The 22,497-nt window shown below is 39.9% G+C and overlaps 1 protein-coding gene across 7 annotated transcripts in view; it reads left to right on the top strand.

Annotated features, from left to right (window-relative positions):
• Window positions 1-22,497, top strand: part of ARHGAP32 (Rho GTPase activating protein 32) — a 258,382-nt gene that overhangs the window by 88,716 nt on the left and 147,169 nt on the right. For all 7 annotated transcript variants that reach the window (XM_075034899.1, XM_075034902.1, XM_075034900.1 and 4 more), the window contains exon 2: window positions 11,336-11,444. In XM_075034899.1, the coding sequence (XP_074891000.1) occupies window positions 11,337-11,444 (108 nt within the window). In that variant the 5' untranslated portion in view covers window position 11,336. The remainder of the gene's footprint in view (window positions 1-11,335; window positions 11,445-22,497) is intronic.

Consider the following 22,497-nt stretch of genomic DNA (forward strand, 5'->3'; position numbering starts at 1 on the left):
ATTGGACAGTAGTGGTTGCAGCTGTATCCTTGAGAACTCAAGGCAAGGGAGATCAATGATCTCTTTCCTGTACGTTGGGGTTTTTTTATTACTCACTGAAAAAGATACTTAACAATTGCAAATTATTCCAGAAGGGCAAAGGAAATGTTTTTTGATCGTTAAAGACTGCATCAACACCGGGTCCGTTTGTAGTGCTGGCATTGGTTCTGCACAAGGTAAGAATGGAAATGTACTCTGAACCACTGCGAGACATTTTGACCCCTGTAGCACCTTTATCTTCTGGTCTGTGTCCAGCTCTCAGGTGCTGCTTCCACTTGTCACCCCTACATCTTACTGCACTGCTGCATTTCCTCATCTCGTGCATCAGAAATGCGAGTAGCAGATGGGTGGCCTGGGCAGATTTGTCCCGGTCAGTGCTTTTCTTTTCCAGTGTTGTGTTCGGCTCAGAGCGACTTGTTTGTTTGTGATGCACATCTCTGTGCTGTCGAGAAATTATTAATTAAAGTATGGCTTTGCACGTATTATGCCCATATGATCCCCACCTGGTTAAATCTGTCCCTGATGACTTACTGTAGTTGTAGGCCTCCATTAATTCCATTTAGCTGGTCAAGAGCAATCCAGTAGGAATAATAATAGTGAAATGTGTTAGTAGTGATTTCTGTTCATGGAAAGGACTGAGCAGCCTATTTGCTGTTGATACCATTGAAATGGAATGAAAATAGCAGAGGTAGGAGGAGTGCTGTTGTAAATATGATGCAAGGGCCACTAGTCATTTAAGACTAGTTATTTAAGTCAGAATAGCTGGAGCTACTCTTTATTTATTTGCTTGTGCTTATCTTTTATTATTTGTTCAATTAATTAGGTTCTGGTGTCCCAGAATTAATTTCCATTCTTTTCCTTGTGAGTATTCACTAGCAAGTCTTACTTTTGATGGTTTTTCTCCCCCCGGCTTCTTCCACAGAGCGCGCCGTAACCATGCTATGCAAAACGGTACATACACAGTCATTTTTGCAGTGTATTGGATAGGTGGAAAGTGTGTAGCTCTAGGTAGGTGACTGGCTCCATATAAATATTTTAGTTAGAGAAGGGATTTCCCTGCTAAGCAGCTAGCTGACTGGGCAAGTTTTAAATGTTGTTTCATGTTATGAACAGTTGTCACTTAACAGCATGCGAGGCTAATTGTAACTGATTAGTTGATTGTACTTGATCATTCCATGTGCTGAAAGCATCATTTTTCCAGTATATGCGTCTATGAGGAAAGATTAAATTTACCATGGCTTTGCATTGGCGCTGAACTACAAACAAACAAGAGACCAGCCCAGATGAATGTCCTTGCATCTAGGTTTAGGTCATTCTTTACAATTTTGGGGTATACTTTGATCTTTGTTGCATTTGGATTAGCTGTAAACAGATGGGTTTTATTACTGCTTTGTGTTACGATAATATTGGAAGACTCCAGCGAAGATTGGAGCTGCTTTTGCTGGGCAGTGGGGAAGTCATGAGGTGAAAGGGCAGGTCCAGAAGAAAGTGTAATTCTAACAAACAAGACAAAAAAAGGAGATTGCAAAGGAAGTGTGGGGAACATTAGTGCAGGGAAGAGGTTTTCACTAAGAGCTTGGTGAGAGGGTACCTGTCTCGCTGTCATTTGGATGAGGAAAGTGAGTGGCAGGAGTCTGAGGCCCGTTGTGCCGGGGTTGGAGCGTAACATCATTCAGACCATGGCCAGTGGGAGGGAGAGAGACACAAAGGCAGGACATCCTGCTGCCACAGGCCCACAAGAATTTTTTGTTGATGGTGCCCACTTTTAGACTTTCTTGGTGGAACACGAAGGGCAGGAACAGCCATCCTTTCCCATCTCTCTTCTATATTGAAACTTTAGAGCTGCTTTTAGCGATTTATTAATTGTAAATGAAAGGTTAGTACCCTTTTTGCCTAGCAATTTTATTTAATACTTTTATATTTGTTCCTGAATCAAACAAAAGAAAACCAAGCCAGAGCTCAGTGATTCTGATTGTTCAGTGATTTCCTAATTCCTTTTCTTAGACTGAGCAAAAGTGATAAGAGAAACCTATTCCTGAGGTTCGGTTTTGTTTTTTTTTTTTAATTGACCGTCACTGTGTTCTTCTGAAAGAAAATGCCAAGCACCTACTAAAACAATGTCTTTTATGTGTTGCCAAATAAAAGAGCAGGTTTGTTCAGTAATATATGTATGCAAAAGCATGAGGATTCTGTGATTATTTTTATAAAGCTTTTAATAACTAAGAACATGTCTCGGAGCTTGTAAAATCTGAATATTCCAAGAACTTATTCTTTTCATGAAGTGTTTAAAGAAATTCCAGTTATGCAAAACCTGAATGCAAATTATTATAGGCCAGTTCAACAAAGCTCTTAGGTGCATGTTCCAATCCCTTCCAGAGCATGAAGTACATATCTCTGTACTTACTTATGTGGTTTGAGGTGGGTGTTACTGAGTTGAGACATAAAACAGAACTGTGTGAGACAAGAAGCAGTAAGTGAAGCTACCAAAACTGTGGCAGAAGAGCGGAATAAAAAGAAGGTAGGTCTGTTGACCCCCAGTTGCTATTTGTTGCTTTCAAATTTAGAGAAGATTTACCAAAGGTGCTTTGGGGTTGATCTTGCAGTATAGCTACAAAACTGTATTTTGAGGGAAAGAAACAAGAACAGGTTTTGTTTCCTACTATGGTGTTGGCTTCTCCTATCCCAGCATCCCTCCTTACCCCTTGATGGATTTGAAAAGCATCTCTTTCAGTGGTTAGCTGTTTGACACCTTGAAGGTACTTGCAACCTGCTGAGTGGTGTCAAGGTCCTGCTGGTAGAACTACCACGGCTGGCTAAGGAGGGCAGGTCACCCGGACAGCCAGCCCAAGTATGTCTGAGTGAGAACCTAGGCAGTGCCCTCAAGCACTGGGATATTCACCTGCGGGCTTGGGGGGCTTTGCTCTTGCAACTGAGGGTTAGAAGGGATTGGGTGATGTAGAGCGTGCGCTGTGTCGGGGATACTGAGAAGTCGATGGGGTGAAAAAAGACCATTACCGAGACGAGACAGGCTGCCTGTTGTACCTGAAGGTACCGTTTTGCTAAAATGGGAACTGCCCTACCTGGGCTTGCCCTTTTGCCCACAGGTTTTAAATTCCAGGTGATCTGACCTTGTTCATGCAACTTTTCTTTGGCAGCTCAGAAAATAGAGTTTAAATATTATTGCAACTTAATAAACAAGATGTGTATTTTGAAATCTGAAAACTCAGTTAAACCTTCGAGCAAAGATAGCTTAACTGTCTGACTGTATTGGAGCTTGTATTAAAGCATGTCGAGAGAGTTGGAACAGGGCAAGAAACCAATATGTTAATTAATATCTGCAGTACTATTGGCCTTCTCTGCTTCTCTCTGTAGAGGTATATTCACAGTGGAAGGGCTAACATGTCTGCTCTGGCATTTTTAAAACTTAATCAAGTAATACTGCTGATTTTAAGAAGATCTTTATTTAAAACTTCCTAGTTTTCGTTTCAAAAATGTTTTTCTAATGTCATATATTCTTAAATGAAAGGTTAATGCAAAACAAAAGAAAAAGAGTTTTTTTTTTTTCTTTTCAGACAGCTGAGAATCTAATAGAGCAGGTGGTGAGACACATCAAGTAGGAAAGTGATTTTTTTTCTTGAAAAAAATATTTTGTGGGAATAGAAGCCCTAGAACTAAAAATACTCATGAAGTGTTTTTTTGTGACCTTGTAACTTGCCTTCTAGAGTTGAATAACAGTAATTAGTCCTTTGACTCTGTCATAGTGCTTTGGTGATCTTTCACTCAGCTTCCCTGGGTGCAGGTATGGTTTTACCAGACTGAATTTGGAATTTGAAAATTGGAAAAGCTAGAAATTCTGATACTGTAAAGTATTTTAAAACAATCTTTATAGCTGTAATTTACATGATTTGTTTTTGAAAACACTCAAAATCAGTAAAATTGAATTAATCTGTCTTTGCAATAGTGATGGTCCTGTTAAGACCTCTATTCCCATAGCTTGGTGATTTTCAGCCTTTTTTGTTTGGGCACATGTACATATTTGCCTGCAAAGCACAACATTCCTTGAAATGCACGTTTACTAAATAGGTGCATAGCAGCAATGAATTTTTTTTTCTTTTTCAACTTCTGCTCACCCATACTAGTAGTTCTCAGACGCTCACAGATCCGCAGACCACAAGTTGAAAACCACTGATCTAAACTTCTAAAACTAGGCAATAAATACATCCCTATTAGCACAGGTAGTGCATAGAGTAATTCAGAGAAATTTAGTTTGGTTTGTGCTTACTGATATTTGAATGATACTTCATTCAAATGATTTTTTAAATATTCTCTTATTGTAATGTACTATTACTCTATTAATTTTTCTAGTGCAGTAGCTTCCCGAACGATTGAATTTTGGCTCCCCGACTATGAACTTCCATCAAATGTAGAAACTACAGCTCTCAACTTTGTAGAATCAATCACAGTAAACCATTTAGTTATGCCAGGTTTTCATTTTGTGGTCAAGGATTAAATGCAATCCATTTAGCATTTGTTTATTTATGAGGTATGCTTGAAGCTGACCTTGTAGGACTCTTCTGTCTTCATGTTGTATGATCCTTGAGACTGACTTCAGAAATCTTGTTTTATATAATGCAGATGGACATAATGTAATCAGTAAGGTGTTGACAAAGCTGATTTAAAACATGGGAAATTAAATCCTCTTTCAGGTCAGCACTGTCAGCCTTCAGTTCCCATCTCTTGTTTCATTTTTCCTGGGGCTCTTAAGCTATCTCTGCTTTCCATATTGCATGATTATTTTCTTCCTTTCCACTGCATTAGTTTTAATTTCATGGACACAGAGTTTACTTGGAAAATTGGTTTGGGGGAGAGTATGTGCATTTTGGTTTTTTCCCACCTCTCTCATGACATTTCCCTTTTTGGGGGGGGGGGCTAGGGGTGTGACGATATATCAGTGTTTCTCACTTGATTCCAACTTCTTGCCCAAGCTTTTATAAGCTTAGGGCCAAATCTCAGCTCTTGTTTCCTGTTTTCTCTACCTTTCCTTGTGGTGATAAGGGGCAACCTGTATGATGTGAGGAGTTGTCTTAATTCTGCTGTGGTATGGTGACATCCACAGTTCTTTACGTATGTTTTTCTGTGTAGCATTGCGACTCCTCATCTTGATCAAGTTATTTTTAAACCCTCTAAGGCAGAGTTTTCAAGGTATCTCTCTGTCGATTCACTGTTGGCTTACCTTTCCATGCTGTGATTGAGAGTTATGGGACTGAATGCTGGAAACTCTCTACTTGATGACATTGGGAGAGACAGGGATGCTGCATCCAGGCTTTTACGTTATGCCTTGAAGGGTTAATATGCTCAGCATTAGTTTGAGGTTTCTGCACTGTGGCTCACCTGTAGTGAAGTCCTGAAGCCTAAAGTAAACCCAAAGCTCATTTGTCTACAAAATACCTTGTTCATTCTTGTGATGGTGCCCAGCAGCACTGCTTAATGCTGCTCACTCTTGGACTTGCAGTACTGCATCGCAATTCTGTTTTGATTGCTATCTGCTGTCTCTGCTGTTCTCCTCTTTCTTGAGCAGTATCTGTTAACTGTGTCAGACTGAAGAGTGCTTATTGAAGACAAATACGGTTGCTAGGAGCGAGGAAGATGAGCCAAGTGGATGTAGAGTTCTCTGCACATTGCATTTGCAAGCAATGCAAAGCTTGATCCATAGTTTCTTTTTAGTGCCCTGGTAAAGACTGTGTTATTTTGGCCTTTTGTGCAAATTAGTTGAGTGGCATAAATACCAGTTTTTATCAGATAGCGTTTGAAGCTCATTGGTTTTCAGTATAGACTTGTGTCAGCACAAGCCTTATTTAAATTTGGCTTTTTGGATAGAATTTATAGCTCCGAAAACATCACTTTCTGTGGAGCTCTAAATCCTCTTGAATCGTTGGTTCTGCAGGGCAGAGTTGTGCTTTTACATTGGTTGAGAAATCTCTAGGGACAACAGTGCTATATAAATAATAAATAAACTAATAAATCAGTTATCATCGGCTCTCACCTCCTAAATTGAGGTCGGAAAGAAAAGTCATTTGGGGGAGAAGCAGCAAGGAAAGCTGAAATGCCTGATGGCCCCATGGGGGAGCACGACCTAAAGATCACACTTGGCATTTAATTTAAAAAATATGTAGCTTGTTCAAAATGAGTATCTGTCAAGCAGACAATTAACTATCTGATATGAGGAGTCTGACATTCAGAATGCTTCATGCTTCCATGCTAGTGCATGGCTTTCAAACTATCAGGCACCTCTGAAAGTAATTTGTCAACACCCTCACATCCTCCCAGAGGAGAGCTATTAATCTGCGTCTCATCAGCATCTAGATGACATCGAAGTCCATGACAATTCTGTTACTCCTGCCGCTGTGGTCTACCAGTGGGACGTGGTACATGCCAAAGAACCTAAATAAGGGGAACAAACATTTTTGTAGGAATCCCACAGTATTTTAAAGGTTTCTGTCCTTACTCCTCCCCTGTTTAATTTAAGGAGCTCTTTCTGAAAACCCATGTTTTATGATTCTTTCTCTCTTATGCAAACCGAAGTGTGGAAGCATGTCAAATTTGTGGATGCGGGGCTACTTCAAACCCACAGGGAAAGTTACTGTCTAGTGGAAGTGGTATTTAACACTTACAATATTATAAACAAACAATAACTGTAGAGTTTATGGACATCAAGCGGAATATTAATTTACGCGTCCTGTGGAGCACCCGTTTTCTGCCTTGCGAGGCGTTGCAACACACTCCTTAGTGTGTGCAGGTAGGGCTTAAAGCTCAGTCATGCAGGACCATAGGGGAGCCCAGTCAGGAGAAAAGCACCGAAATGTTTTAACTCCTGATGAGCAGATATGGAAATAGCATAAATGATGGGACCAACAAACTGGGTTTGAGCACACGGAAGAGGGCATTAGATGTTTTCTTGATACAGTTGTATCATGTACAAATGTACAAGCTCTGACTTGGAATGCATCAACTTGACCTACTGGAGAACTTTAAAGAATGGGTGTGAATGTGGGCTGTGCCTTTTGTGAAATGTTGTGTAAACATTTGTTCCAGTACATTTGGTTCTCAATTTACAATGAAGAAGGATTCATTCATCTGAAGAGAGATTGCTTAATGGCCTCTATACAGCCAGAACTTTTATTAATATAATGGTGTCAGATTTCATTTGAAGGGCATTCAGAGCTGCTAAGCAGTTGAAGAAGTGGCATTTTAAATAAAATTGTATTTCTGTTCTTATGGCTAGTATTAAATTTTGTGTTGAATTTTCAGTCATTTACAACTCCCATGAAATAACCAAATAGGCTTTATAGAACAGAGCAGCTTCTTTAATTTGTTTGGCCTTTAATGTTTGCAAAATATGTGTGTCACTGTTTTGTGTAAGTGCTAGGGGGACTCTAGGTATTTTCCCATCCTGTGAAAAAGAATCCACGGCAGAAACAAGATAATTAGTCTTGTTACAGCTTGACATGTGTGGAGAATCAGACATATGTATGTTGTACTATTTATTTGCTCTATAAATTAAAATAATGTCAAATATAAATAATACACATGCATATAAAAATGTGTGCATATGTTTATACCTATATATAATATTCCAAGCTTGTCTTGGGGTGAGGCCAGGGAAAATTGCCGTGTCCGACTGCTAGGAAATCTCCTTTCCCCAGCTGTGTGGCTCTAAGGTTTTACGTGCCCAGAGGACATTTTCTTCGATGATCCTCGTAGTGCCTGAAACCAGCGTGGCTCTTTCCCAGTCACACTGTCATCGGTTTCTCATTTGGGGGCTCATGATGGGGATCCCAACAAAATACAGCGCTGCATCTTTGAAAATGAATCACTGAGTTCCTGCAGAAAGTCCAGAAGATGAGTTGAGGGTGTACGAAGAAGTACTGCTTAGAAGTGTTGTTGTAAATGGATGCCAGTCCTGTGAGTCTTTTCCTGACGGCTTTCCCAGGGACCCTGAGCTTCGGTTTCTTCCTCCGTGTCATCCTTGAGGACGCAGAGTTCCTGTGAAGTCTGATGAAATAGCGTAACAACAGGAGTGTCTCGAGTAGCTGCTTTTCTTCCTCGTCTTCCCCCTTTCTGGCCCTACTCCTGCCCATGTTTCAGTGCTCCTAATTCACAAGGTTATTTTCCTTCATCCAGATCGGGGCAGGGAGGAAAAAACCGCTAGACTTAATATGTAAGGGACTAATATTACCTGTAGCATCTTCAGCCTTCCTTGCTATCTTGTCTCAGATGGCATGGAATTAAATAGTTTCTACTAAAGATTAATAGGGGTTCATAGATGGTTATCAAGTGTTTATAATTGTGCTAGAGAGGAAATCTTTGGTATAATTTCCAATATTTTTGTGGTACTGTGGCAAAGTATTTAATTTCCGTCAGTAGTAGAATATTCTGTTAAAGAAGTCTGGCAAATGCTCAAAGAACTGACAGTTTTAAATATGCAATTGTACACTCAGAGCTTTTCTTCTTTCTAGTGAAAGTCCAGAACACCTTTAATAGGAAGAATAATAGGACTGTCTTTCAGGATCTCAGTGGGAAGGATTTGGGAAGAGTTTATCATGGAGTTTTATAGGCGTAATCAGATTAAACAAATCACGCGAGTAAATAGATTGGAGTCTAGTAAAAAGGACTGGGTACTATGACATCCATGTTTGTCCACTATGAGGCTAGAGACCCTGAACGTGGGCCTGATTCCCAAGGTTATTTTAAAATAGAACTTATTCTTCTCTGCACTCAGTCTTACCACAGGCAACGCTGGTATTTGAAGCATCTTCCCAGGAATAACTGAACTCATGTTCACTGTAACCAGGCTAAGCATAGAGTTTGTGTAATACGTACAGCGTGTTTGTGTACATCCATTTTATAATCTCAATCACCGATCTTTGCCCTCTCCTGTTTTGTAGGTTCTGTGTGGTAAATTTTCTAGAAAGTAATTCCTGTCTTCCATTGAACCTAAATGGCCTGTCAGGGACTTTGTGTGAATGCAGGTCAGTAGTTGGGAAGAGAGCATAGTCAAATCTTGTGAATATTGCTCACCTATGGCAGGAGGAGTTGTGTCCCCGGGCAGCCCTGTGTTACTGGCAACTTTTTAGACATTCAGAAAATTTGCTTCTCGAAAGGAAACCACATATCTAATGAGAAATCCAGGAGGAATTGCGATAAGCCTGAGAAGTTGTGTAGTAAATTCATTTGTAATCCAAAGTGCTGATAAAGATGTAAACTCAATCTCATTATTTTCAAGTCTTTAAAGTGAGAACGTGTGCATTTTGATAAGCTGTTTGTTTTAACCGTGGTGTAGAAAGGTGGGCCTTGCTCATGTTACCCTTCCTTTCATTCCATTGCCCGATGGAATTAGAATAAATGCTGCCCAATGGCATTAGACTAAAGCTGCTGTGGGATGATTTGTTTAGAATCTTTTTGTACATCTAGAAATCCTGAGGAAAGCTTTATTGAGCATTTTTCAAAATCATGAGATTGATTTAAAAAAAAATACAGGTTTTTTGGGGGGGGGTGTGTTTGGTTTTTTTAGTTTATCTCTTGTTTTTGAGTTGTATGTTCTGGTTTTCTCTGCAACCAGCAGGTTTCAGCTTTTACTTTCAGTTAAAATAAGTGGCAAACTTCGCATGTGGTGGAGCTGGGGTTGTGAGAAACAGGCCAAATCTTCTCACTCTTGATATGCAAAGAAGGAGAAATGAAAGAGCCACCTCTCTGAGCAAGAAATTTTCAGGTTTACAAAAATCAAATTCTTTTGAATACACGTTGCAAAGGTGCGAGTCTTCCATCTAAGCTGGCATTGCACCTCTACATTCTAAATCATGGTATTTTCATGTCCTTTTTTTCAGATATATACAGCTTTCACCACGTAGGTGTATTTTTTCTTGCCTCATTAGGGACAGCCTACTTCCAGTTGGTGATGTTTGCAGTGGGAATGGCACATGAAACCAGTCAGTAGCATTAGCCTGCGGCATTATGACTTCTGGTTTTGAGGCCCATGTTCTCTGGGATGTGTTTTTTATTAGAGCAGAAATGTGATCACAAAGCTAGGTATAAAATTATATGGGATATAATTTTGTAACCCAGCCATGCTATTACTGTGAGTGTTAATTACTTCATTCTTAACCCTCATGTAGAGTACAAAAGAGAGTTAAATGCTTTGGCCCAGCCACTTATGTCGTCGTGTCAAACAGCACGTCGGGGTTTCAGAACTTCAAATCTTGGATCTGAAGCAAAAGAGTTTTTTTTTTAAATGGCTTTCACCATGCTTGTTGTAGTCAAACAGTACATAAATCAGCATAGTTAACATTTAGCGAAACCATCCCTGCTTTTCTGTCCACGTGTGTGCACTGTTGATTATCCAAGTGGTTATCCTAAGTAAATAAATGGTGATCTATTAATGAAATAAAAGCCTGCCTGAATCTCATATTTAATGAAACCAGAAGGGATAATACCAGACTTTCAACAGGCCTTTGGTACTTCAGGTCTGCGCCATAAGCTCCACAAAGGCACATTTATATGGCCTGCAAGTGCAATATATAACAGCTCTCTAGCTGTAACAGCAGAATTGTCAGAAGGACAGGCTGAGAAGCTTTTAGGAATACTTTTTAAATTTTGACTTTGAGCCTCTGATCTCTCTGCAGGCTTGAAATATACTTCATAGGGTTTTTGAAAGATGGCTCTTTATCTGAAGAAAAGTTTACCTTGACAAAATGAGACTGATTTGAGCACATCCCTGCAGAGTTGGGGCGGTTGAAGGTGCTCACCCTTCAGATGGGATCAGTAAGAACTAGGAGAGCTGATGGCTCAGGCCTTGGGATGTGAATTCATGCTAAGATATGGAAAATGCTATCTCAATTTTAGGCAAAACATGCAGTGACAACTGAGGAATCAAATGTATGTATTTCTTCTCTTAAGGCTAATATTGTTTACTTGGGTGATAGAAGCAATTTTTTTGAAACAGACTGAAAATTACCCCTCTGCGTTTTTCTGTGTTTTAAGACTTGCAAATTGTGCAGTGATTAAACAAAATTATCCATTGATTGGTTAGGAAGTGCATATTTCTCTCCACCAGATTTATACTCTTGTCCTGCTTATATAATGAGGAAGTGAGAGAAACTTAGAAGTCTGTAAGATTTCTGGATTTATAAAAGCATTTATACTGTCATATGAACCACATAACTGAGCACCATAACAGACTGTATGTAAGATTACCTAGAAATTGTCACTGAGTATCAAACCTGTCTGTCCTCCTTTCCAGAATGATGAAGTCCTCTGTACATACAGAAGAAGATGACTTTGTACCAGAGCTTCAGAGAAGCATCCATCCCAGAGAGAGGCCAGACTGGGAGGAGACTCTTAGCGCTATGGTAAAACACCTTGTTGCATTTTTTATATGCATTGGTTTTGGTTCTGAACCAAAATGCTCTTATATTCTAGTTATGCATTGATTGATTTATATTCATTGACTTTCAGATTTTTAAATGGATTGCATAGTACTCTCAAGAAGACCAAAATACTTTCCTTCCTCTGGCAGTTTGTCAAGGAGAGAGAGAAGGAGCATGCATAACGCTTCTGCCCTATTAATATGTGCCCCAAAGCAGGTCTAGTAACAAATTAAAAGGTCCATAATGTCACAACGATTTTCAGTCTGCATTAACCTTTTTTTCAGCAAGACTTTAGAGCACGAAGGGAACTTCTTGTAAAAACATGCTCTTTGAAGCGTGCAGCATTATGGAGAAATAAGATTTTAGCAAAATGCTGGCTAAGTCTACAGAAATAAAACCTCATCCCGAAAGCTAACCTACCGTCAGAGGGAACAGAATTCCAAAAAAGCAACCACAAAGGTGCTGTTCTCATGCTTGCAGAAGGCACTACAAGTGGGCAGTGGGCCACAGACAACTGTATTACCTTGATATAATTGTTTTCTTTTTAAATGATTGAGTAAAGTACCTGCAGTTCCACTTTCCCAACTCCCTCTAGCATTTGCTGAGTTTGGAATGTCAGATGTTATTTTAATAGCAGCCAAATAGGGCAATCGGATTAGGTGGTTTTGTGAAGTTACCTTACCTCACAGAAGCTTGACCTGCCTTGTTTCAGTCTAGGAGTGTCTGGAAGTTGTATCTTGCTTGTTATTTTCAGATTTTCTAAATTGCCTCATTGGCATACGAAGCTGAAGGGGAAATTCCCTTCTGCGACCGACCTTGGATAGGGGCAGGGTCTGAATGTTCCAGGGCAGCAGTGGTGCTCTTGAGGGGTGGGCAGTGCAGCAGCATGGCTAAGATTACTTACTGTGATGTGGCACCAGTGACAATTTTTCCCTCTCATTGGATCATGTGGCAGTGGCAGGGCTTCAGCCTAGAAAAGCCATATGTTCTCTGCTTCTGGACTGCCAGCAGTGCAGCAGCAGCATGAGAGATGGGCTAGATTTAGCTGTACTGCAGGACAGTCAGATTCATCTGAAGTATGGGGCTGAGGGGTGTTCATCCCAGTGGATTATGTGAGGTTTAAAGCACCATTAATATCTGGCTGGGTCATGTGAAATAGATTTTGGATTAGCTGTTCTTTATACAATGTTCAGAAAATTTATAGGTAGTAAAATCCCTATGAGCCAGGTATTTATTTTAATTTCAAACAGGGGAACAAAGTACTATGTCTTACTCTTTTAAAAGCATCATCAAACCCCATAGAATACAATGATAATATTTTGTTCCAAACTTTATTTTCAGGCCAAAACAAACAACCCAAAACATAGGGTTCACCAGCATTTTTGTCTGCTGGTATTTTCTGTGCTTGTCACTCTGCTTGATTCCTTGCTTATCCACTGTTAATTTTGACTTTTTGCAATTGTCAGTTCCTACTTATGGGTTTTTTTGCATACGCGGATATTTTTTCCTTCTCTCCACCTTGGCCAGCAGTTCACGCTGGTGCCACCTGTTTGAGAGCACTGTCTGTTCTAATCAGCGTTATTGAGCCAGCAGTGCCTGCTCCCAGCCTCAGCGCATGGTGCTTCTTAACACCCTAGAGCCAGGAGTCTTGTGTAAATCACTGTTTGACACCCTGCTGTCTGTAACCTCAAGGTGTGTCTCAGGAATGTGAGTCTGTAATTCAGTGTCTCCACCTGTAACACAAGTTAGCTGGCATACCTCATTTGTTATTGTTTTTTAACATTGTTGATTTACAATGAAGGAAAGGTTCACCTGTTCTGACTCCATGCTTTCCCTGTTCTCATCCAGGCTGTTGCTCTCATGGACATGGCTTAGTGTTCAGATCTATACTGCAACCTACACATATGCATAATGTTCCTCTCACTGTGCTAATTAGTAATTTACTTTTTAGAACATGTCTTCTTGTACAGCTCTATGCCAGCAATATAAAAACTGAACAGTCCAGGTGGCTATAAAAAAGAGATTTAGAGGACGATAAACATCTAAGATTTGCTGCACAATGATTTGGTATGATGAAGCACAAAGCTACATGTAAAGCTACTGAACCTTTATTTATGATGGCTTAGATTTGTGCTTACAGTGTTGTTTTGACCTCGTGGTCCTCTGAATATGTTGTAGGTGGGTAGAAAAACCTCACTTGCTGATGTTTACTGTGTTGAGTGAATCAAATTTCCACTTTCAACCTCTGCCTTATGTCCAGTCAGAAGGTAGTATTTACAAGATGTAAATATTTACAGGACAGTGTTCAACACTATCACTTTCTATTCTCAGTTTAACCAGTGCATCTACTATATTCTGTCTTTTTTCTGATCATTTTAAGCCTGAGATTTTTTTCCTTGTGCTTTTCCTTCATTTTGCATTTTTAGCTGCCTCTGGTTTAGCCATTTCCCAGAGCATGCTCCTTACATGGTATGTGAGTTTCTCCTAGTGGCATAATACATTTAATTTTCGATTAGTAGTTGTTTAAGTTGCAGACTTCAGGTTTTGTTGTTGCTTGCTGTTTCAGCCTCTGGGGAATGGAGGCTGCAGGGGCTCGGAGAAGTTGGACATAGCTGTGGTGTTTTCTACTCTCCATTGCTTCCCATGGCAGACAGCTGGAGACCCAACTTGGGTGCAAGGCTTTGTCACTTTAAATGAATTTCACATTCTGCCAGGTGAGCAACTGCTGAGACTAGCAACACTATGGAGAGCTTGGGAAATTCTGACACCGTCGACAGACCGGTGATGCTTATTCATTTGTCTCTTGAACTTTGCCTGTGTACATGTTTTCGTCCTTGGGAAAAGGCGATTTATGCATTCACAGCTAGATGAACATACACAAATCACCCCTACTTTCCCTCCCCCCTTTATCCACAATATATTTTGAAGTGCTTATTATTAATTTATGTAAGTGCTTTGTTTCCAGAGCTTTTTCTTAACAAGAAATAAACTATAAAGGTTTTTCTAAAAGTATGGAGGTTGAGTGTCCTCCTATACTGTAAATGTAAGGTAGGGCAGAAACTTTAATATTTCTGTCATTGCCAGTTTATTCTGGGCACCCGAGTAGCTTTAGTCCTTTGTTTGATAGTACTTCTATTGTCTTTTTTATGTTTATGATTTGTACTTTCACCTACTTTTTAAAACTGTTTCTTGTTTGTGGTTTAGCAGAAAGGTGAGTGCTTTTGTATTGGAGACCTGGTGTGTTTGGGTACTGCTGGTGGTTCTTGAAACTTCATGGTCGTCATGAAACCCTGTGCTGTGGATTTTGAGAACTGGGCTGAATGAGATGCAACACTAGATGACAGACTACAGGAGTTAGACAATAAGACAGCTGCCCGAGTAGTCCTCAAGGGCTGCTAATATTTTGTATTCCCCTCCTGACTTGTGTATTTTTAGAATTTGGTCATACTAGATATACCATTTTTCTCACTGCCTCAACCTCCTATTCCCACTGTGCTGCTGGCCTGCTGGGTAACCTTCACACATGCTGTTTTTTTCTTTCTCTGCTCCAGTTTGGAAAATGCAGTTGATGATATTGACTTTCTTTGTAGAACACTTGTGAGTTCTAGGGATGAAAAGCTGTATTTGAGCCAAGTAATATTGCAGCATATGGATTTTCTAACATTTCTCTGAGATAGTAATGTTATTTTAAAGGAAAGGAGTATCTTTTCCTTGGAAGGTCCAGAAGAGTGCTTTATTTCTGTGTTACAAGAAATGAAGTTGTGAAAGACACCCTTTATATAATATTTCTCATACAAGCCTACAAAACAGCTGTCCTCAGCCTGTCATTAACTTTAGCATAATTTGATATTTGTACTTAATATTACGTTTACCTTATGTTATTGACCATCTGACTTCCTCTCAGCGCCTCTTCATGAGTTCAGTAAGTTGCAGTGCTTTAAAAGCAGCGTGCTAACAGCCTCTCCTCCAGCAGGCTTGTGTGCTTACAGACACGGATGCACGCTCTGTCCCCATTGCCTTTTTCTTCCGTTTGTCTACGTTTTGTGGGGAAACAGGATTAAAACAGTGAGATAAATATAAAAATCTTTATTTCAGCACCCTGTTGAAATTGTACTGTCACAGAAAGATGCCACCTGAAGCTGCATTAACCTGACAGGCACTAGAGAGAAGGTGAATATACTCACTCCAAAGCTAGAAATAGGATTTCTTTTGTGTGCGTGTATATATGTGTTTCTGAAAAGGTTGTTTTTTCTGCAGTGTCTGCCACTTCTTTCAGCTTTGGAAGCTTTCAAAATGAGTCCCTAAAGCTGTGGTAGGTTTATTTACTGTAAGATTTTTTTCCGTAGTGCCGTGAGCACAAGAATACAGGTGATCATCCTGACACCTGATCACATCCTACAGTGAATGTCTGCGGGGGTTCATTCGTGAGTAGATCACGGCTGGATGTGACCAAGAGTTCCTCACCTTGAGGAGATCAGCCTTTCCCACGCTGGTGCACCTCTGAACCGTAGCTTTTGGGATCTAGAAGTACGATTGTTCATAATGAGGTTATTGAGATGATAGCTGTAGTATCCCCAAGTGTTACTAGTTTATAACCAGGTTGCCTAGAAAAGGTGTGATGCAGGAACTTCTAAATTACCGATGGGAAACCATTATGAATCCTTGAATTTGGGAAAAATGTGTAAGCGAACAAGGGGGCAAGTAGTTGGCAGTTGGTACACATCATCCTTTTTGGCTTATGCTGGTGAAGTCGTCTTAAGAAAAATACAGGCCCAAATGTTTTAGAAAGGCACAGGGGTTAGACCCTGTCCTATGAAGTCCCTGGAATAATCTTAGTTCTTATATCAGGTCAGATGGATTCTGAGATCTGTAGTATTTTCAGCATTTGATACTAGATAAGGTAAGGTACCATGGCTTGCGAAGGTAATAAAGGCTTTTTAATGAGACCTCAATATATCACTGTTAAATCTGGGACATGAGTGAGGAGAAAACTATTTTTAAATGCGACTTATAAAAGTGTGTAGAGATTAGTGAATTGTAAAGGTTTAAAGAAAGATTTCACTCTCCTTCGTGCAGGGTTTTGTTTCTCATTCTTTGTACAGCACTTTGCCCAGTGCTGCCCCAGATCTTAATTGTAGCTTCTGCAAGAACAGATGCAAAAAATCAGAGTACGTATGGTTTCTTTTTGAGTTATTTTTGTCTGGTTGGTTGGTTTTTAATTCAAAAAACATCAGGCATGTTTCTGAGTACGTTAGTGCTGTCCCCAGCTAACATGAATACTTCCAGGAACTGTGGCAAAATCCGAAGAACAAGGGAGTGTGGTAAATCCACTTGCTTGGCCCTGTCAGCTATGGTGATTTCCAAAAAGGTGGTTTACTGAAATGATCTCATTTCAGCAACTGATACATACATATAATACCTTTTAACATGTAAAAATTGACATTTTGGATTTTTTATTCCTGTGGCTTACAGCTCTTCATGCTTTGTATACGTATGAACCAACATCAGAATTTTACAGCTGAGTATCTGGTTATGAGCTCTTAAGCAACTGTGCAGACAGTTTTGTTAGACTGATCCTGTTTTCAGGTGAGTTGTATGCCTTAGACTTCTTTGGGAAAAAGAGTGCTTTTGAACTGTGAATGCCTACCTGCAGGTTCTTTGTAAAAGTCCAAAGTTTTAAGCTCTCAGGTGCAAGGGAAAGTTTTAGTAGATAGGAAGCTGAAATTCTGGGTTTTTTCTGTTGTTTTTTGAACAACTTGGATAGTTCAGTGGAAATGGACTTCAGGTATTTCTTCACCTAGATGCTCCAGCAGTTGGCTTCTGGCTCTAAGTCTTAAGAGTCATTGCATTTCTTAAACGCTATGGAAGATGTTACCTGAAAGTTTGAAGCTTATTTTAGTGCTGGTGAAAGCTCTCAGACTTTTGACTTGCCTGGGTTAGTAAGTCTTCTGTTAATCTTGCAGAAACTGTAGTATGTCTTCTCTATCCAGCCCTTGGCAGCATTTTTATGTGAATCACCGCAGCTTAGGCTGCATAGCAGATAGGTCACAGGGCACCATTTGTAACAAAGATAACGATGGGATAGAAATGGGATTTCAGATAGCGTGGACTATATAGGCGTTGATATGAGACAAATGTTCCATGCAGCACACCAAGCAGTCATTGGGCTGTAATAATATTTTGGTCAAAACAGTTCTGGTCTGGCATTGTACCAGTAACCTATATTTCATTTTCAATTCACACAACTTGTTTTCCTTGTTATTGCTGCATGAATCAAGTATTTTTTCCCTCGTTAAGCTTTTGGCGAGGTATTATATTGTTGTGTATGGTTCTTTCACTCCCTCTGCCTCTTGGTTAGAGAGTCATTTTTATTTCACAGGCTAACTCCCAGCATGAAGCTTGTCCCTGAGAATCTTTGAAAATTGGGACAATCACTTAATTGGCACATTGGCTTCCATTTGGGTTTGCCAATTAAATGAGTTCAATTAATCCAGAATAGATACTGTATTTTTGGCAGTAAGTATTAATTTATAGCAATCACTTAATTTTCATTGGCGGTGCTATAGAAGCAATTGCTTCTGTTTACATTTACTGTCTTTACAGTGTATGCAGTCTTGCAGTACAGTGTTGATCCAGGAGAAAAAAAAATACATTTTCTATACTTCTGTTTTAAAATCTTTGTGTATGCAACACTTAGCAAAGAAGGAATGACTCAGAATTTCCTAAGGCTGGATGAGTAAAGTTTGTTGTTCACCATGATCGCCAGTTTTAATGCACCCTGATTTTGCATATGTATCTATTTCAAAGTGAATCTGATGCACATTAGTAAATTCAGTGTCTTGCTAAGTGAAATGTTCGGGTCATGTATTTACACGCCACCACTAGTATTTCTTCTTTTATGGTCGTAGGGGATAACGGCAATTAAAAAGATAAAGATGGCACTGGAGTATAATGGCTAATTTTTTGAATGCTCCCAGTAGCCCTCTGCCAAATTACATAAGTGTAGGTAGGCATAAACATGCTTTAATGTACATTAGGCACTTAAGCCTGGGTTTACTGAGGCATTAGGGAGCCTGAGTGCCTCTGTTTACCATACTGTGAGTAAACCACTGGGCTCAGTGGTGTACGTGGTATCAGTAGCAGCTGTGCGGCAATTGCTTAGTCTCTGAATGACCAGTCTGAATTTCTTGGGTTTTAGGTTATAGAATTTTAGGTTCAATTTCATGTCCCGGTGTCTTCTATAATTATCACCCATTGCTCAGACAAGCTGCCTGTTGGTGACAGCTTGGTGATGCTGTTCTGATGGTTGGTGCTGGTAATGCTGTTGTAATTAGTCCAGGTTATTCACTATTTTAAGTTCTGAGAGGCAGTATGAGAGGAGCTCTGAAGACAGGATTACGCTGTCATGACCCTCCGCCTCTTTTCCTTCCACCCTATTCCAACAATGATCTCTTTTTACACATTTTATTGTTGTAATATAAGAAATGCCATGTTTGTTTGAAATGTACTTATTTGGGAGATAAAACTTATAGTTTATTTATCTGTCAATCACTTTTCCCTAGTCCCAGCTGCTTGAAAATAAGATGGAACATCCAGGAAAGGAAAGGAGTCTCTTATTTATAAGTGGTTGTTGTTGGTTTGGGTTTTTTGTTTTTTGTTTTTTTTTTTTTTGGGGGGGGGGCTGTGTTTAAATCAGTGTTCATTGCTTCTTAATTACCATAACACAAAAAAAAAAAAGGAACAGTTTTTGGAGGGCTGTCAATAGTTTGCTCATCTATCCCCTTCCGTTCCCCACCCCCAAGTTAACCCCACGAGACAAACAAAACATGTCAGAGTATATATTGTCTTGCTGAAGGTTGTAGGCATGATTTTTTTTGCCATGATTCAGCCTTCTTATTTATAAGGTGATGGATTATTTCCTGAAAATGTTGGTGATCTTTAGCCTGATATTTTAATTTAAATCATTCCATACAGTTCTGCCTTGCTACATTTATATTGGTCATTGCTGTGTCAGTGTAGGTCTGCATGATATTTGTTGGTATTTGACCAAATACCATGGTTGCTAGGGCACAGATGATTCTGACTGCAAAACCCAGTGTTTTCACAGTGGTAGCCTTAACACTTCATCTTTGCTTTAGGGTTGTTCCATGAAAATTTGTGATGGGTGCTGTGGGGGCTTGCTACAAGTGCTTTTTCCATCGAGTAAGGCTTTAAATTGTTTCTCACCCTAGAACGTAGTATGTCCCATTTAGTTAATTTTACTCAGCTAGCGCAGGATCCATAGGATTGTGACTGTGACCTAATTATGTGAGGATGTGTGACCTCCTATAAGTAGACATCAGAGTTGCTTTGCACAGTTGCAGACTGAAAAATCACTGCTGTTCTCTATACCATCAGCAAGTTTATCGACTCCATGTTATCCATGTGGGACTGGACATGGTCTTCTGTGGATTCAAAGTACACTAGGCTTCTCTGTTGCAGAAATCTACTTTAACAAGCTTCTGTCTTTGATTACTCCTTCCCACTTCCCATGCTACAGAGCACTGTCTCAGGACAGTTATGGTGAGAGAGTTTCTGGGATGAAGAGTTGGGAAGTGAATCACTGAGCTAATCTCATTTAAAAATAATCCCCCAAAAGAAATTCAGCTTTCCTCTTCCTTTTTTAATCTGGATTGTTTCAGGGACTTACACTGTAGCTACTAAAACAGTTGCAGCTGCAATGAGAGGAAATAGGAGAGAGTAGCCTGGGGCTGAAGGATTGCGGTGGGAGTTTAGAAAATTGGCTTTACCTCTTCAAGCCAGGCTATCTTGAAGCTCTGCCATCAGGCCAACAGTGCTCCTGAGCGTAAAAGAAGTTTTAGGGTCTGTGTGTTCTTGATTTGCTCTGTGGCTTGTATTGCAAGCAAATATTTTCAGCTTGAAAACATCTAAAGTTGCTCTTTGGTCTGGTTGCAGAATCCAAAATTTTAACTGTTGGTTCTGCTTTGTGGCAGAACGTTTTTTTCCCTGGATTTGTATGTGGCTACCTGACTGCTCTTGGTTTCTTAGTCTGGTGTGTTTCAGTTGCACGCATGGGTAGGAATATCTTCTTAATTTGTTTTGGTTTTTCTTTTCCTCTGTGCATGTGGTTTTGGTTTTGTGTCTCAGTCTCTGATTTTTCCTTAAATACTGACCTTTAGGGAAAAAAAATCCCTTTGTTTTAGCTGATAATTTTATGAATGCAAGAAAACATCCTTGGAGGATGATGATTCTCACCATCAGTTTCTGCAGAGTTCATGTTCTTGGTGATGCGAGGAAGAGATCGTCATTCACCTTCCCAGTTTTGCTGACCAGTAGCGTGGGATGACCTTTCTGCAGCTCTTGCAGCACACATCAGGTGTCCTGTTCTGACCTCACTTGAGTGATGTCAGGTCATTTCTGGAGAGCAATGTCACCTCAGATTTGCCAGCATCGTCATCTTTCCTAACCTGGCTCAGAGAACTGGCGCGTTGAGGCTGAGCAGGGTTTTTGAACAGTCGGTCAGGAAGGCAGATTTAAGGATTCCTGCCCAGTTACCGTGACCCACAGCTGGAGTCTCCTTCAGTGGCTCAGATGGGAACAGGGTGTGTGATCACAGGCCAAGCTTTCCTGGGTAACACTCGAACAAAGTTAATGAACTGACTCGCGTTCTGTTGTTCAGAAGTTTATGGACAGCTTACGGTATAAATTGCATGTTACAAGTAGACGCATTCTTCGCATTGCTGTGTTATTATAAGGGTTTGGAAAATGAGTGTATCATATACCAGTTTTGTATTTTATGCTGTTGGAAACAAGCTCTTTTTATAAACAAAAAGCTGAGTCCAGGTTGGCTTTACATGCATAAATATAAATTCATGTTAACTCTACTGACTCAGATATTAGGGTTAAATGTCAGGCTGCTGTTTTTTCCACCTTCCCAATCTTCCTTCTACTGCATTGGGAAAATTATTCAGTTTCTAAGCCTATTTATACCTTTAACATAACATAAGATAGTTATTTGCATAATCACTGAATATGGCCAGGGGACTTACCAGAGTGGTCTTTGCTAGTTTCAGGCTGAATTAATCTCTGTAGTTTTTTTGTGTGATGAGGAATTGCTTTCTACCTTAACAACCCAAAGCTCCACTTGTCCTTTTATAAGTAAGCCATGATTAGGATCCCCTCCTCCCTCTGTGGAACAATAGACTGTAGAAATTGTGCATCCAACAGGGTCTGGGATTTTGGGGGTCCTTTTTTTTTAGCCAACAAGGAACTGGAATCGAAGTACTGTGCTCATTGGATGTTCTATTTTCTGTGGCTTTTTTCTAAAATTTATTTTGTAGGCTGTACAGAAGAAGGACTCTAACCCTGGCTGCCTTTCCCACGCATATTGTATGTGGGATTTTTGTTCTTAAAGAAAGTACATTCCTTAGCCAGTATGCCATTATGTGAGGCTATGTACTGTACCACTGCAGCTCCCTGGGCTGAGATCTTTGTGAATGGTAATAAGGCCTTCTCACTGCTGCTTCACTATAGCAATGTCAAATCCACACTTAAAGCTGTCAGGTAGTTATCATGCTAATGTTGTCCTCAGTAGTTAACCATTCATTTTTGCTTGGTGCATCCGGTTTTGTCTCTAAAACAAATGATAGCTATGAAAGAAAATACAAACGTGGGTCTGTTTTGCTGGAAATAACCACTGTCCTTTGGGTGCATTTGATTAATCTGCAGAGAATCAGTGCGAGTCCATGCATCTCTTTAAGCCTTACTTAGGAAATCTTGTCATGACATAGAAATCAACCTGCTTTACAGAGGTGAATTTTGGTCACAGTGACAATAATACTGCCAAAGTAGGTTCATACAGCTGCCAAGCTGCTTACTCTGTGTCTCGGATTGCACTTACCAAATTAGTTGTTTTACATATGAGCTGGAGATGGTTTTATCCACGTATCTGTGAGCTAGCGAACTTTATTTGAAAGCACAGTAGATGAATGGTTAAGAATTTGTTCTTTCTTCATTCCAGGCTGATCCTTTAAAC

Source organism: Buteo buteo, chromosome 9 (genome assembly GCF_964188355.1).
Source record: "Buteo buteo chromosome 9, bButBut1.hap1.1, whole genome shotgun sequence".
Taxonomy (NCBI): domain Eukaryota; kingdom Metazoa; phylum Chordata; class Aves; order Accipitriformes; family Accipitridae; genus Buteo; species Buteo buteo.